Source organism: Netta rufina, assembly GCF_964035555.1.
Source record: "Netta rufina genome assembly, chromosome: 20".
NCBI lineage: Eukaryota > Metazoa > Chordata > Aves > Anseriformes > Anatidae > Netta > Netta rufina.
In genome coordinates this window covers 6,008,738-6,022,562 of record NC_140144.1, presented here as the reverse complement: position 1 = coordinate 6,022,562, position 13,825 = coordinate 6,008,738, and the positions used below count along the sequence as shown (strand labels likewise).

The following is a 13,825-nucleotide window of genomic DNA, read 5'->3' as shown; positions in this document are numbered from 1 at the left end:
GCCCACAACAGAAACCATCTACCTTTGCCCCAATCCCCCAAATTCAAGATACACTTATACCACCATATTCTCTGCTTTTCCTCCAAGGAGTATAAAATCTCCAGGTTTGGTGCTCTGTGTTTGTGCAATGCCCAGTGCAGCCAAGGCCTTAATCTGGGCTGACTTACACGCTCCTGTAATTAAGTTATGGGACGGCAAAAGAAGACTGTTTCTAACCATTCAATGCAAATTAAATTTTCACGGATTATCATAGCTGAGGAGGAACTATTTTGAAAGAAAGCTATAGTTGCTAACAGAGCCTACCACTTCTTGTGCAAGGAAATACCTTGAAACAAGTACTGAGCCCTAAAAATAAACCAGAATACGTTCAGCTGGACATTCACTAACCCCCGCCACAGCTGCCAGGGGATGAGCTGCCACCCTTCCTTACAGCCATTTATCTCCTGCTGGGGAGGGGTGTAACGAAGGGTGGAATTTGGCTAAGTATGCAATTACCTGGATTAGTGGTGGGACAGTGGGAGCATGCGCAAAATTTCTCTATACCCAAAGGACAGACAGTTCCTGCACGTGGTCTCTCCAGTGAGCAAGAACTGTGCATCCTTGGGTTACTGCTCCCAGGGACTCGCTTTTTATAAGACGACAGATTCTAGCATGGAATGAATATTGCATCTTAGAAGAAATACCCTGGTAAATGTTATCAAAAGGGCGAGTTATCTAGCAGTAAGTGCTCTAACAGTAAATATTTACTCTGTTCCCTTTTGCTTAGAAAGGGTTTGCTCTCTTCCACCTCCTGGTCCACCAGCCCACTCCTCTCTCCCCAGCCGTCACGCCTCCCCCATGCACAGTTATCCCTTTCACTGCCCGGCACAGGAAGGAGAAAATCTGTGTGTAGTTATGCACACCAAAAGGGTTAAAGCCACGAGAAGCCAGATCTCCATTTGTTTTTATACTTACAATGAGTCCAAGGACTCCAGGAGGACCTGGGGCTCCCAATTCTCCCTAAAAGGAAAGACAGACCGACATGGTTATGGGCTCTTTGTAGACAAACAGAGGCTGAAAGGCAGCTCAGTGTTTCAAGGGCTTGAGGGCAGGGAAAACACCATCCCTCCCCCTTCCTCCCCCCTCCTCAACCTCTTTCCCTGGCCAAAGTGATGGAGAGACTCTACTCCACTGATCCTGCTCTCGTGGGTGCTCAGCCTCTGCAGACACAGGGCTGCTTGTTGCTCTGCAGCTATTTGCAGGCTGATGTCCCCTCCCAGCAGCAGGCTGGATAAAAGCAGCGTTTTATGTGCATGGGGCAGGCAGGAGAGCAGGAGCTGCCTCGAGGGATGGGAAGGCTCGGGCAGAGAGGGGGCACAGGGACTGCAAAGCTAGGGTGGGATGGAGAAGCAAGGTGCTGCTCTGCACGGGGAAAGGTGAGGGTTCAGTACTGGTAAGAAACAGTAAAACTCATGAAAAAAGGAGAATGCAGATGAAAATTAAACTGGGCAATTTGAGGAGAGGGTGTGCTGGGTTCTGGTGCTGGCGGATGGGCCCTGGCAGTGTGGTTGGTACATGGGGTACTCCGAGGCTGCTCCTCGCCTGAGAGCACCCAGGAGAGGTGGTGTAACATGGGGAACCTGCAGCCTCCTCTGTGTGCTGCCTCATCCATCTGGCCTCCCCTTAGAGGCTTTCCAAGTGGCTCAGAGCTCCCCATTTCAAGGTGCAGGCTGCTCTCCAGGTCTGCTTTGAATTCGCAGCTTCACCACAAACTCCCTCTGTGCCAGCATCCCAAAGACAGGCGGGTGCCAGGGGTGCCAGCAGGTGCCTGGGAGCATTTCCTGGCGCAGGGCAGCAGAGAAGCTGTTAGACCCCCACAAATCACCCATCCAGCTCCCCAAGCACTTCACCAACCCCTCTGTGAAGCTCAGCCCGTCCCTGTGCCTCTCTCTTGGCCAATATCCTGCTGCCTGGCCGCACAGACAGCGGGCTGCTTGTCGGAGCAAGGAGCTGCCCTCACACACCTCCAGCTCCAGCAGGGCCTCCCCAAACAAGTGCACTGGAACTGCTAAACTTCCCCTTGGCTCAGGCAACCCTACCCCTGCTCTGGATCACACTGGCTACTTTCTTTGACAGACCAGCTCGCTTTATGGCGCACATCTGGTGGAGTCCCCTTCGGTGCAATAAAGCTCCCCTTTTATGGCAAGATTTGCCCAGTGAAAGAATGAAGGAGAAGGGGACGCAACGTGACTAAACGTGCTCGGCCTTCCTGGGCAAAGGGTTACGTGTGTTTATTTTATGGGAAGTGGAGTAAAGGACTATTGGGCAAGCGCACACAAAAAGCGTTTCATAATCTCAACCAGCCTAAAATTGCTTTTTTATGGCCGGTTCCTTTCCTGCATACTTGGGACATCTGTGGAGCAATTGTTCCTCATGGGTGGGATTTCTGTGTCCTCAGAGCTACTGCAACAAGGTCGGCTTCGAGCATCCAGGCGAGGCCTGGCACTGCTAGGGTCGGCGAGGAGAGGGAACATCCCTGGGGATGCTCGGCAGAGGAGCTGTACGGTGGCCTGGATCTCCCCAGGAGCTCTGCAGGCTCCAAGGGTGGTTGGGAAGATCAGCTGGATGCTCAGCTCTGGGTCCCACCGCGTGGGACTGCCTAGATTTCTGAATTATGTCACCAGGGTATTCCTTAAGAGAAAGGGTAAATGTGGAAACACACAGCCTCAGTCTAATGCAAAAGGATTTCCTCTTGGAAGAGGAGGGGGTGGACTCCTCTGGGAGAGGCAGGCCAGACAAATTGTTGTTTGAGCCATTCCCTGTGCTGGGAAGGAAGGATTTCCAGGTGCTCCCTTCCTGGCCATCAGCAGCGACAGGCTGGTCCCTGACCTGCGAGGGAAACGGGGCTCCATCCTCCTTTGCAGTGCATGAATCTGGCACTGGGACACGAGACAAGGAGATGAATCAACAGTCCTTTCCCATGTCCAGTTCCTGTGATTAAGACACTAATTAGAGTGGCTAAAGCGCTCCGGGAATGGGAATCTGGAATGCAATGGCTCGACAGTTCTCAGCGAGCTGCTAGGAGGGAAGAACACCCCTGCGGTCGCGGGAGCCTTGGCTCTGGCTGGGAGGAACGGAAAGATCAGAGGCTGGCGGCTTCGGCCGTCCCCGTGCGACGGCAGCGGCCTAAGTGCTCGGGGATCAAACGGAGGATGGGGCAGCTCAGGACCCGTGGCAGCCTGCCCGTGATTTAGCTGCATGCTCCACCTAGCAAGCCCGGCATAGCTGTCTGTTCCGCAAACAGACTTTCTGGCATTTTTCTGTGTCTGTGACTCCACTTGTGACCCTGTGAACCTCCCTTCAAGTCCGCCGAAACAGTCTGTTTTCATTCTACGATCTCCAAGGCGCATTAATATTTAAAAGCCGTTGATAAGATGAAAGAAGAGCGATCTTTCTGGATGAATTAACGGAAAGGACATTTGCTGCTCCCCGATGCTCTGGGAACTGGCGTTCGGCTAACATCGAGCACATCTTCTGAATGGGGCTTAGTCAACTAGCGAATTTAAATGAAAACAAAACAAATTATTTGTAGAAAAGGAGCCTTCCTGACCTCCAGGACTCCTGCTCTTCCTGGTGGGCTGGCTGGAAACAGCAATACAATCTAGAAAGATTTCTACTCTGGGACTACTGATTTCACTCTGACCCACGGCTTATGTTGACTGAGGGATGGGAAAACTGCAGAAGGATTTCTTGGGAATCTAATTCTTTCAGTTCACTGCAATTGTAACTCTTCTGCTCAATTCCCACAAAGGCTGGAGCATAGCTGAGCTTGGCCTGCTGGCTGGGGCTGCTTGTGAAAATAACTTTTATGCCGCATATGTGATGAATGGGAACTTAAGACGTGGAAGGCGCGGATTGCTTCACACAAATCACTCCATTGAACACCACAGCCACACTGCGATGTTGTGTGCGAACAGCCAAGACAGTATGAATCTCAAAGATGAATCAGGACGCCTCGTCTGCTAATTGAGGAAGAACTGACAGAGCCATTCAGGAAATAATTTCAAATAATTAATACATCTGATAATTTTACAATCCACAATGGCATGTTTTGTGAGCAGTGGAAAACACAGCACATGCCCAACTGTTTGGCATGAAGTGCTACAAGAACAGAGCAAAATAATTCTTATTAGCATCCAGCTGCTCAGATGGTCTCCGGGACCATCCTGACCCAGTTCCCAGGAGACACATCCCATTCTTAGAAAGCCAGCAGGGGTCAGATGGAGACCGGAGGGAGGCCGAGAACTCAGGGGCCTGGAGACCTCTCTCACCACAGTGCTGGGGCTGGGGGAGGCACGAGGCAGGGGTGCAGAAGCCCAGACCTCTGCAGCTGTTCCCCAGCACACCCAGGCTCCAGAGCAGGCAACCTGGCACTTGTACCCGTGCCAATGGTTCCCTTTTGCTGAGGAAAGGCACGAAGCTTGGAGCGCTTTAGAAGCTCACAGCTACATGCTAGTGAGATGCAAACCATACAGTACCAGCTAGCTAACCCTCATCAGAAAATGAGATGTGGTGAAAAGCAGGAGAGGAGCAGCTTATTTCTCTACACACTGTCTCAGATCTCTCCACAACTGAGTAGCAGGACTGCACCTTGGAGGGCTCATGCAGTCATGTAGCCATCTGTGGTGCCTTCTGACGATGTATCCCTCTCTCTGTGGGCCCTGTCTTGCTGCTCTGTTCACATACTGCTTCATCCCAAGCACACCAGAGTCAACAGGGCCATTCCTGTGGCCCTGTGGCATGGACCACATGCTCTGGCCACTGCTTGCTCCTCACGAGAAGAATCCCTACCTTCTCTCACCTGATTTTTCTTCTAATCACATCCTCAGGATGAGAAAGCATCTATCAAGACCAAGGTGCAGGGAAGATGACAGAGGGAGACAGAAAGCAAATGGCAACGTGATGACCCAGCAGTTGCAGGATGTTGAGCTGAACACAGGAATTTGCAGCATGCACGAGCAGGGCAGGGGCGTACATTTGTTTTTCAGGAGGAACACCAAAATGCTATCAGCTGCCACCAAGCTGAGAAGCTTCACTCAGCTCTCACTAGCACAATATGTCCACCACAATGAAAAGAAACAAGGGGAAAAGCCATCAACTTACTGGGTTCCCATCGATGCCTGGAGGTCCTCGCTCCCCAAAATCACCAGGAAAACCCTGAGGAGGAAAACATCAGTATTACTTATCAATGCAGCCTGGTGTGAAGACAGCCAGCTTAAAAACTGTCCCCAGCACGCAGCGCAGCACTTGACAGCAGGTCACCAGGAAGCCTGGGCCAAACTGCCTGCTTGTCCTCGTCCAAACCACCCCTGCTCCACCAGCACGCGCCCAGCGAGAGGCTCTGCGGGGCCAAGAGCTGATTCACTCCCCTCTCCTGGGGCCAGTGAAGGGTAACCAGAAGTCTCGTTTACAAGGCTCAGCCACGAGCTGCACATTAAGTGGTGGAAGCCTCGAGAGGAAAACCCAGCGAGGAGATAGGAAGGCTTTTTCTTTGGCCGTGCTGTGAAAAGCACCCCTTGCTGAGGCTGCTGGACCCAACTTTTCATGCCTTGCCTTGCAGGCTGTGCCCGGTCCTCCATCAGCTGTGCCTTTGAGCAGCAGCTCTCAGCCCTGGGCAGGCTTCAGATGGCAGGCAAGGCTATAGCAGCACCATGTAGAAAGCGTGAGAGTGCGAAGGAGAGAGAAAGGTGAAAATCAGTGCTTTTTTCTCCTTTTGGTTCACCGAAGTACTTTCAGTATGTCCCACAAGGGTATGCAGCCCTGAGGATTACACTGTGTAGTTTACAAGTGAAACCTTAATCCCACATTCGGAGGATCAGGCTCCGTATTTAATGACCCAGTCCTTCCTGTCCTCTTTAGGAAGAAATGCCCTACCGATAAATGCAATACCTCCTTAAAAGTCAATCCTAAATCCTTTACGTTCTGGAAGAATTCACAAACCTTGCTGCAATGACTGTCCTCAAAAATGGGCTGTCAATCTGCATCATTTCATCCCACTGACTACCACGGTCATTTTAACAGTTCCCCCTTTAGCTGAATAGCTTAATGCCCGCCGGAGCCCATGCTGATGCTTAATGGAGCTGACCAAAGACGCCAGGAGTACTCACTCCGATGCATTTATGACCTTGCTGAGTGCCAGAGGAACAAACGGCTCCAAGCTCCTTATGGTCTGCACCCCAGAGCTGTGAAAGACCATGCTAACTACACCACAAGGCCTTCTGCATCATCTCATTCTATCCGATACGAATCTGGAAGGTATCAAACCATTATAAAAGAGGTACCGAGCCAGAACTCAATGGTATAATGTTCTCTTTCAGACAGACCCCGTGCTGCACTAAGTCCCCCGTGCCCCATGTACCACCAATGCACCCAGCAGCTGGCTCTCCCCTGTCCTGTTGTGCTGTGTCCCTCAGCCAGAGCTCAGCACAGGGATATAACTGTGCTTAGCAAACCCTGCTGGTCTCTACACTTCTGTCTTCAAGGAGGAGGCCGTTGAGTTTAAGCCCCAGCCTTCCCCTGAGCTTGCACTCCATTCAGCAAAGGGTTGGCGGGGCGCAGGCTGCGGAGAGCTGTCAGGGACCTGCTCAAACACCAGCAGCTTCAGATAAAATATGACACTGCATCCCCTCCTTCAAGTCTGAGCTCAGAGGGAGGTTGTCTGCTGGAAGAGCTGCCCATGGACAGAGCAAAGGCAGAGCCTAGCCCCAGGCTCTCCCTCCTAGACGTGGGCTACGATCCTGTTTTCCTCTCCACGCTGTTCTGACCGTGGACATCAGGATGGAAACTAAGAACTGTATTTACACGTAAAAGGCTGCCACGCCAGAGCCAGACCTCCACTCACCTTCAGTGGCTCACAACTCGTGGCCAACACAACCAGGCAGAAAGCTGCTTGGTCACACCCGAGGTGAAATACGGGGGATCTGCTGAGACAACTGTAATTTTGCTACTGACTTCTGAGCTAGGATTTCACCTCCTCTGTACCAGTTCCCTACAGTACACTCTCATGAATGGATGCAAGCTATCGCTTGCTTGTTTGGACTCAATACTTATATTTTACAGGCATCACGGCGAATGGGAAAGTTGTCTGCCTTTCCAGCTGGGCACTGCATCCCTCCAGCCTGTGCACAAAGCCAAGAAGCTGTGGTAAGCAACCACTGGAAAAAGCCTTCTGCCATCTAGAGACAAAGACGTCAAATATAACAAGCAGGCGGGGGGTGCGAGGGGGTACAACCTTCTTTAATAAAAATAGAGGAAAAATAACTCTGCGACATGCTGAATCAATAAGATCCGAACAGAGATTTGTAGGGAAAACTCATTGCTCAAGCAAGACAAAAAAAAAAAAAAAAAAAAAAAAAAAAGATCGCCTTGGAATATTTTGCTGTTTACAGTTGTACAACTTGCCAAGGAAAATATGAGTGTGCACAGCCCGATACTGTACTCACGCTGCTGCAGAGTGCAGGCACAGCCCTCAGCACACCCCCAGCCGCAGCCTCCCTCTCTAAGGGGGCACAGCCGGGCACAAAGGGACCCACAGATGCCACTGAGCAACCTGGCCCTGGGGCTTCTGAGGTGTCTCCTGTTGAGCTAAGGCCTTGCCAGTTTGGGAAGGTTTTATTAGTTGGAATAGTAAAATGAAATCAATACAGCCACAGCAGCATATCATCTAGGGAAATGCATGCTCCAGACTAAGAGGATTTTCTAAATTTGGGTTAAATCTCTTCCAAAGCGATATAAACAATGCACTTTTCTGCCAGAAAAGTGCTCAGATAAGAAACTATTTAAATGAATGTTTCCCACTAATCTCTTTTTACGTCTCGGTTTCTAGTACTAACCTCACTGCTTAAAGATAAAGACACAGGAAATTTGAGGCATTTACTAATAGAGTTAATAAATATCTAGCTTTTATATAGGTGTTCCAACAGCAGAGCTCCAAGTATTTTACAACACAGATTATTCCTGTTTCAGAGGCAGAGAGCTGGGTACGTACCTGGGCTGAGGCTACTTGGCTAACACCACCCTGCAAGGGATTCGAGATGGAAACCCATTCACAGCAGCACGCTGCGGCTCCCTCACGGAGCTAGGGCTTCTCCCATCCTTGGGATGGGCTGTAAAAAGGTCAAAGTGGCAGAAAACAGAGAATAAAACCCAGAAGGATGCAGGCTGGCATCGCAGCTACAACAGCCAGCCCCAGGACAGCAGGCAGCAGCAGAGCCCCATCCTTGCCAGCACCTTAACTTGCTGTCTGGTACACGCATCACCCAGACCACAGGTCTCTGGGAGGATGGTTGGTCCCCTGGTAATTTTTGGCCTCCATCATAAAACCCAGGAGAGGAGAGAAAGGGAAAGAGCAGCTTCAGTTCAATGAACTCCAGGCACCCCTCACTTTGAGCTTGGCAACACAAGTATGAGCAGCCTTGTGCGTTAAACAAGACCAAAGCTGGGGGCTGTGGCACGAAGGAGGATGTCTCCAAAGACTCCAAAGGCCTTGTAGCACAGTGCTGTTCACAGCAGGAGGCAATCAATCTGTTAAGCCCCTAACGAAAAAGGAAGCCCTCTTTTTCCATGGGATAAGCAGTAGCAGTTTAAACCACAAGAACAGTTCCAGCGACCACAGCATCCTAACTCCCTGGATCTCGCACGTCTGTAAAAGCTGTTTTTTCAGATCCTCTCCCCTCTTGCCTCAGCCTGAAGGCCAGAGATGTTCCTCAGGAACAAAACTAGAGCTATTCAACTGAAACAAGCAGTGTAGGAATTGCAAAAGGACTATGGCAACCCCTTTGTTTTGTCCGACTGCATCTCCTCTCCTGTGCTCTGCTCCAGCAGCCCAAGGAGCCCAAACACGGGGGCAGGCAGCTCAGCTCGCTTCGTGCCCATTACAGGAGGCTTGTAAAAGGGATCACAGAGCTCAGCACATTTTCCCAAGTCTCCTGACCTTCCCAAAGTGAATGCAGTGAATGCAGAGGGTTTTTTTTTTTTGGTATGGAAAAGTCCACTGTTTTCTCAGGGTGCAGCTGTTTTTCTGGGAAGCCTGATCCCTGGAAATTCTGCTAAAGAATTGGGATAATAAATGAAAGCACCCTAGTGAAAAACATCCTGCTGAGCATCCTGCTTGCTCTGTGGGAGGGAGGGGACACGCGGAGAAGGACCAGGACGGGGAAGGGATGGCAAAGGGCGGCAGAGCTGGGAGGAAAAGGTTCGCCTCACACGTCCTGCCGGCCAGGAGCCAGCGGGGCGCTCCTCCGCCGTGCCTGGAGGCAGGTATGACAAAACTTTTGGCTCCATCTCACAGCTGGGAAATACAGAAGGTAAAAAAAAAAATAAAAAAAAAAATAAATGAGTAAAGCTCAGCTGAATGGATTTCACATCGTCTGAAGGAGAAATTCAATGAAAGAAGCGAGGTGAAACTTGAAGAGGAGCTGGAGAAAAACCATACAAGCAGATGGCTTGCACTAAGCAGGACCCAGGGCTTCTGTGCTCCCCCTGCCCACCCCAAGCCGTGGCTGCAGACTTTGTCCTCACTGTGCTCTGTGAAGGCAGGGAACCAGTGCTGGAGAGGGAACCGAGACACAGAGACGCAAGCTGATTTATCCCAGGTAACACCAAGAGGCCTGAAGCTGGACCAGTGACTAAACCTACACCTTGAGGTCCCCCAATAGTTCCTTAATCCTTGTTCATCCCGCTCCCTGCAAAGGGCATCCTCTCGCATGCCAGGAGACTTCTGCTGAGAACAACCAGACCCAGACAGACTCTGGAAACAGCTCCTCCTGCAGCGGGGATTACATCCCTCTCCACCTCCCCTTCCTTTCTTCCTCTGCTTAAAGCAAACAGAGCAGCCTGCCCTTCCTTGCTGTCAGCCAAAGGGCTGCTCCGAGCAGTTGCCACCATTTCTCGCCTTGTGCCCCGCAAGCAGCCATCCTGGGGGAAACTGAGAGCGGTCTGATACGCCGAGCCCTTTGCTTCCCTGAGGCCTTTTCAGGTGTGCGCGTGTGGGTGGGTGTGTTGTATGCATGCGCCATCTGATCCAGTTTAAAACACTTTCCCTGGTGGAGTAAGGGAGGCAAGTCTGGCAGCTGCTGCTGCGAGGAATCCTGGCAGGTCTGCGCGCCAACAGAATCCTTCTCCAAAAATAGGATTTTATTTTCCTGTTGGCTGAAGGTGAAGCTGCTCGAACCAACCAGTCCTCCTGTCTTGTCTGCGAAAGGCTGCATTTGCCAGTTGGCTCCGGCCAGGTAAATCTCTGCCCAGGAGTCTCCCCAGGGATGGAGCGTGCAAGTCAAACAATTTAAACCAAAAAAAAAAAGGTAAAAAAAAAAAGTTGGTGGGGAAACGAGGCTGAGGGTGAGAGAAGGCATTGACTGGAAAAAAGAAAAAAAAAGAGGGAGAATAAAATAAACAAATGTAGCTTATGTTGGCAGCTGACACCTCTGAGAGCATTCCTGGTGGAGGGCGCAGACGTGAGTCCCCCGCAGGTGGGTGCGAGGGTGAGCGGGGTGGCTCGGGGCCAGCACTGGGTCCCCGAGAGGCCAGAGTCACCCTGCAGGGCCCCCGGCAAGGCCCCTGCTCTGGCTGGCCTCTTTGCCAGCTCTGCTTCACGCAGCTACGTAGGAGCCTTTGCCTCCTGCTCAGTCTAGACCCAGGACCGTGACAGCTCGCATCCCTGCAAAGAAGGGGGGTGTCCCCTCTGCGGGGTGTGGGGCTGGTGGGCTTGCTCTTTTGTCACCCCAGAGGGAGGTTTGATCTCTGTCTGTGTCACACTTCACATCTCCGTGCCACATCCTCTTTGGATAAAGATTTCGTGGCAGTTTTTAGCGTAGCTACCCCTCCAGCTGCGGGAGCCTGGCCCTCCAGGGCAGCCAGTTCCACCTGCGGTGAGCCAGCTTCCCCCGAAGCCCCTTCAGCCAGACACCACTGAAGTCACCCTACAGCCCCTCTGCCCTCCCAACCATCAGCTTTGCTCCTTTTATGCAAGTATGTGATCTGGTCCTGCTTCTGAGGGGCTCTAACAGAGCACAGATTACACAGACTCTATTACCTAATGCTGAAGAGCACTGAATCTGCCAATGCCTGTAATTATCCATGGCCAAGATTTCCAAATCAAGCAGCCTCCTATTTAAGAAAGTCAAGATCAAAATGCTTTCAGATTCAACAGGGACAGTTGTGTTAGTTTTTCTTAGTTCTGATGAAAAACATTTTGGACTTTGGTCTGATTTATGAATGAACATTTCCCCGAAGGAAGAAGGATGCTCTCGTGCTTAGGAGATGTTGATTTAATTCTTCACGAGCTTTCTGAATGACAGTTGACGAATCACCGAGAACATTCTTGGAAACATCCTTGGTTTCAGCAGAAGTTATGGGTCTTGGCACCTTTCAAAGCCTTTTGCCTATGCTTTCAGTGCTTCGTTTTGCCTATTCTCTAAAAAATTAAATATATGCCAATATTGTCCAGCTTGCCAGATTATTTGGATGTTGTAATCACGGGCACAGAACATGTGCTGGTATCAGAGTGATCAGTAACCACACAAGTGTCTCACCACAGAGATTTGGGAAACTCTGGACATGTGGAATGCAATTTGGGCCAAAAAAGAGACCGTGAGATTTGCTCTGGGCTTGGTCCTGCATTTCAGAGCAGTGAGCCCGGCCCAAAAGGCAGAAGAGAACAGCTGCCCAGTCTCAGCAACCACATTAAGCATTAAAGAAGTCACCGATTGCTCAAACTAAATTATTTCAACAATTTAAGCTAATAAAGAAAGATGATAGCAAAGAATCAACTTAGATGGTTAGCAGGAAAAACGCAATACACAGGTTAGAAGTCTCTCTCAGTAACGAGGGAGTTCTGCTAATTACCAATTTTCAGGACCTCCACTTTACATTTCTTGCAAACAGAATGATTAAAAGCATTTTTTAAAAAATCAATCAGTTCCAAAGAAGACACAAAGTTTTTGGTGCTGTGCTGGGGTATCAGTACAAGACAGAGCGAGCTACCCGAGTCCTTTCCATCAGCTCCTACAGCCCACTTGCACTCCCTCCTGAAGCTCATTTTGGTGGTTTACCTGCACAAACACCCCTAACAGCACAATTAAAATTAAAATTACAATTTAATTACAGTATTTCTTTAAAGTATTTTTATACTTGAGCCCATGTGAGCCACAATACTCGGTGCCATAGGTGAGAGCTCTCAAGGTGCCACGTTTGCCATATGGGCAGCCTTTCTGCACCTCTGAGGAGACCACTCCGGGGAAGGAGTTTGGCAGTGATTCGTAAAGGAAGAGGTACTTGGAAACGCTGTTAACAGCTTCCCAAATCTCAGCTCGTGTAGTGCAGGAGACTCTAGCTTGGTTCCCTCTAAAATGCAAGGAAGGGCCTCAGCTTCATCCAAAGCAGAGAAAAGACTGGAGCTGTTTAAAGTCTCAATCCCTACAGAAGGGAGCACAATTTATTTTCTCAGTGATTTGTGGTTATGCCAGCGTTTCCAGACACATGGCAAAACTCGTCCCCCCATTGTTTGCACGGACAACAGCTACGGCTGTGTAACTTGGCAGAGCCGCACACGCTTACGTTCCCCACCAAGTTATCGTAGCCATACGTCAGGAGGTCGGGGGAGGCTGTAAAATGAAACCTCCACAACCCCAAGGCTGCCCTGCTTTTTGCTATCTGGTCTCCCAAGGCAATACGCTCTCAGATGATGCAACAGCCTTCCCACTGCAGTAGGGAGTGCAGGGCTATCGCATGCACTTCTAACAACTTATCAGATGGAGGAAAAAAGAGTATTTGGAGGCTTGGCATTCACTGGAGGCATGAGTTAAGACATTAACTTTATAAGTCAACATGGAAGAAGACAGCAGACATGAAAAATAGCTTGGCAAGAAGGCACCGCCGCATTACAAGCTGGGAGCTGGCAAGGGGAACCCCGGCTGTGGTCAGCTCCTGGAGAACGGATGCCAGATTCGGCAGCTTGCCACCGCATTGATGCTCCCAACAAATACTGAGCCTACATCAGAGCGGCTGCCAGATCACTGCTGGCTCTCGTGACCTCCATGCTGCGGCCGACAGGCAGAGGGAAGGGAGGCTTCTGGCGTCACCCCTATAGGGTTCCCTAATGCTTAAAATCCCCACACCGAACCTCTTCCCTGACATCGGAGCAGCAATCCTTGTCACTCACATGCCACATTTCGGTCACTGAGCCCAAAGGGCAGCTGAGTGTTATCCCCACTTTGCACGAACCCAGGAAGAGCCAAACAGCTCCTCTGAAGTCACACACTGTGGGGAAAATGGGTTTCCACATCCCCTTCCTCCCCCTGGGCAGTGCAGCATCTCCCCACCTGGCCTTGGCACGCTCCGGCTGCTCCCCCAGCGGAGCTGTCAGCCTCCTGGCCATGCATCCCGAGTGCAAAGCCTCGCTCTGTGCCTGTACTTCCAGCTCCACATCACGTTATCTCCTCCAAACAGCAATGCTGGCACTTACCAAAGGCTGCGCAGAGCCAGGTGGCAGTGCCCGAGCTGTTGGCAGGCGTTTGCCCCCTGGCTGGAGGTCTGCAGGCACACAGGACGCCCCCTCACACTGCCCAACAGCTGGGTATCGCTCACCAACACGAGGTACGGGGCAGCAAAAGAGAAAAAAGTAATGACCAGCACTGCTAGGGAAGCCAAAACGACTGCTCGATGTATTAATGACCTGGCTCACCCTACTGCTACCTCAACCTCCCAGCCCTGGGGCTGGGCTGGTCCTCTGCTGTCCCAGGACCCAAACTGACGGAGCCTTTCTGGGCCAGGGCTCTTCCTTCTCCAG

General features: G+C 50.9%; 1 protein-coding gene across 1 annotated transcript in view; it reads right to left on the bottom strand.

Moving 5' to 3' along the window:
- Window positions 1-13,825, bottom strand: part of COL27A1 (collagen type XXVII alpha 1 chain) — a gene marked incomplete at its 5' end in the record, with an annotated part of 148,529 nt that overhangs the window by 80,676 nt on the left and 54,028 nt on the right. Inside the window, 2 exons of the mRNA XM_084298834.1 lie at window positions 955-999; window positions 5,143-5,196. Coding sequence (XP_084154960.1) covers window positions 955-999; window positions 5,143-5,196 — 99 coding nt within the window. The remainder of the gene's footprint in view (window positions 1-954; window positions 1,000-5,142; window positions 5,197-13,825) is intronic.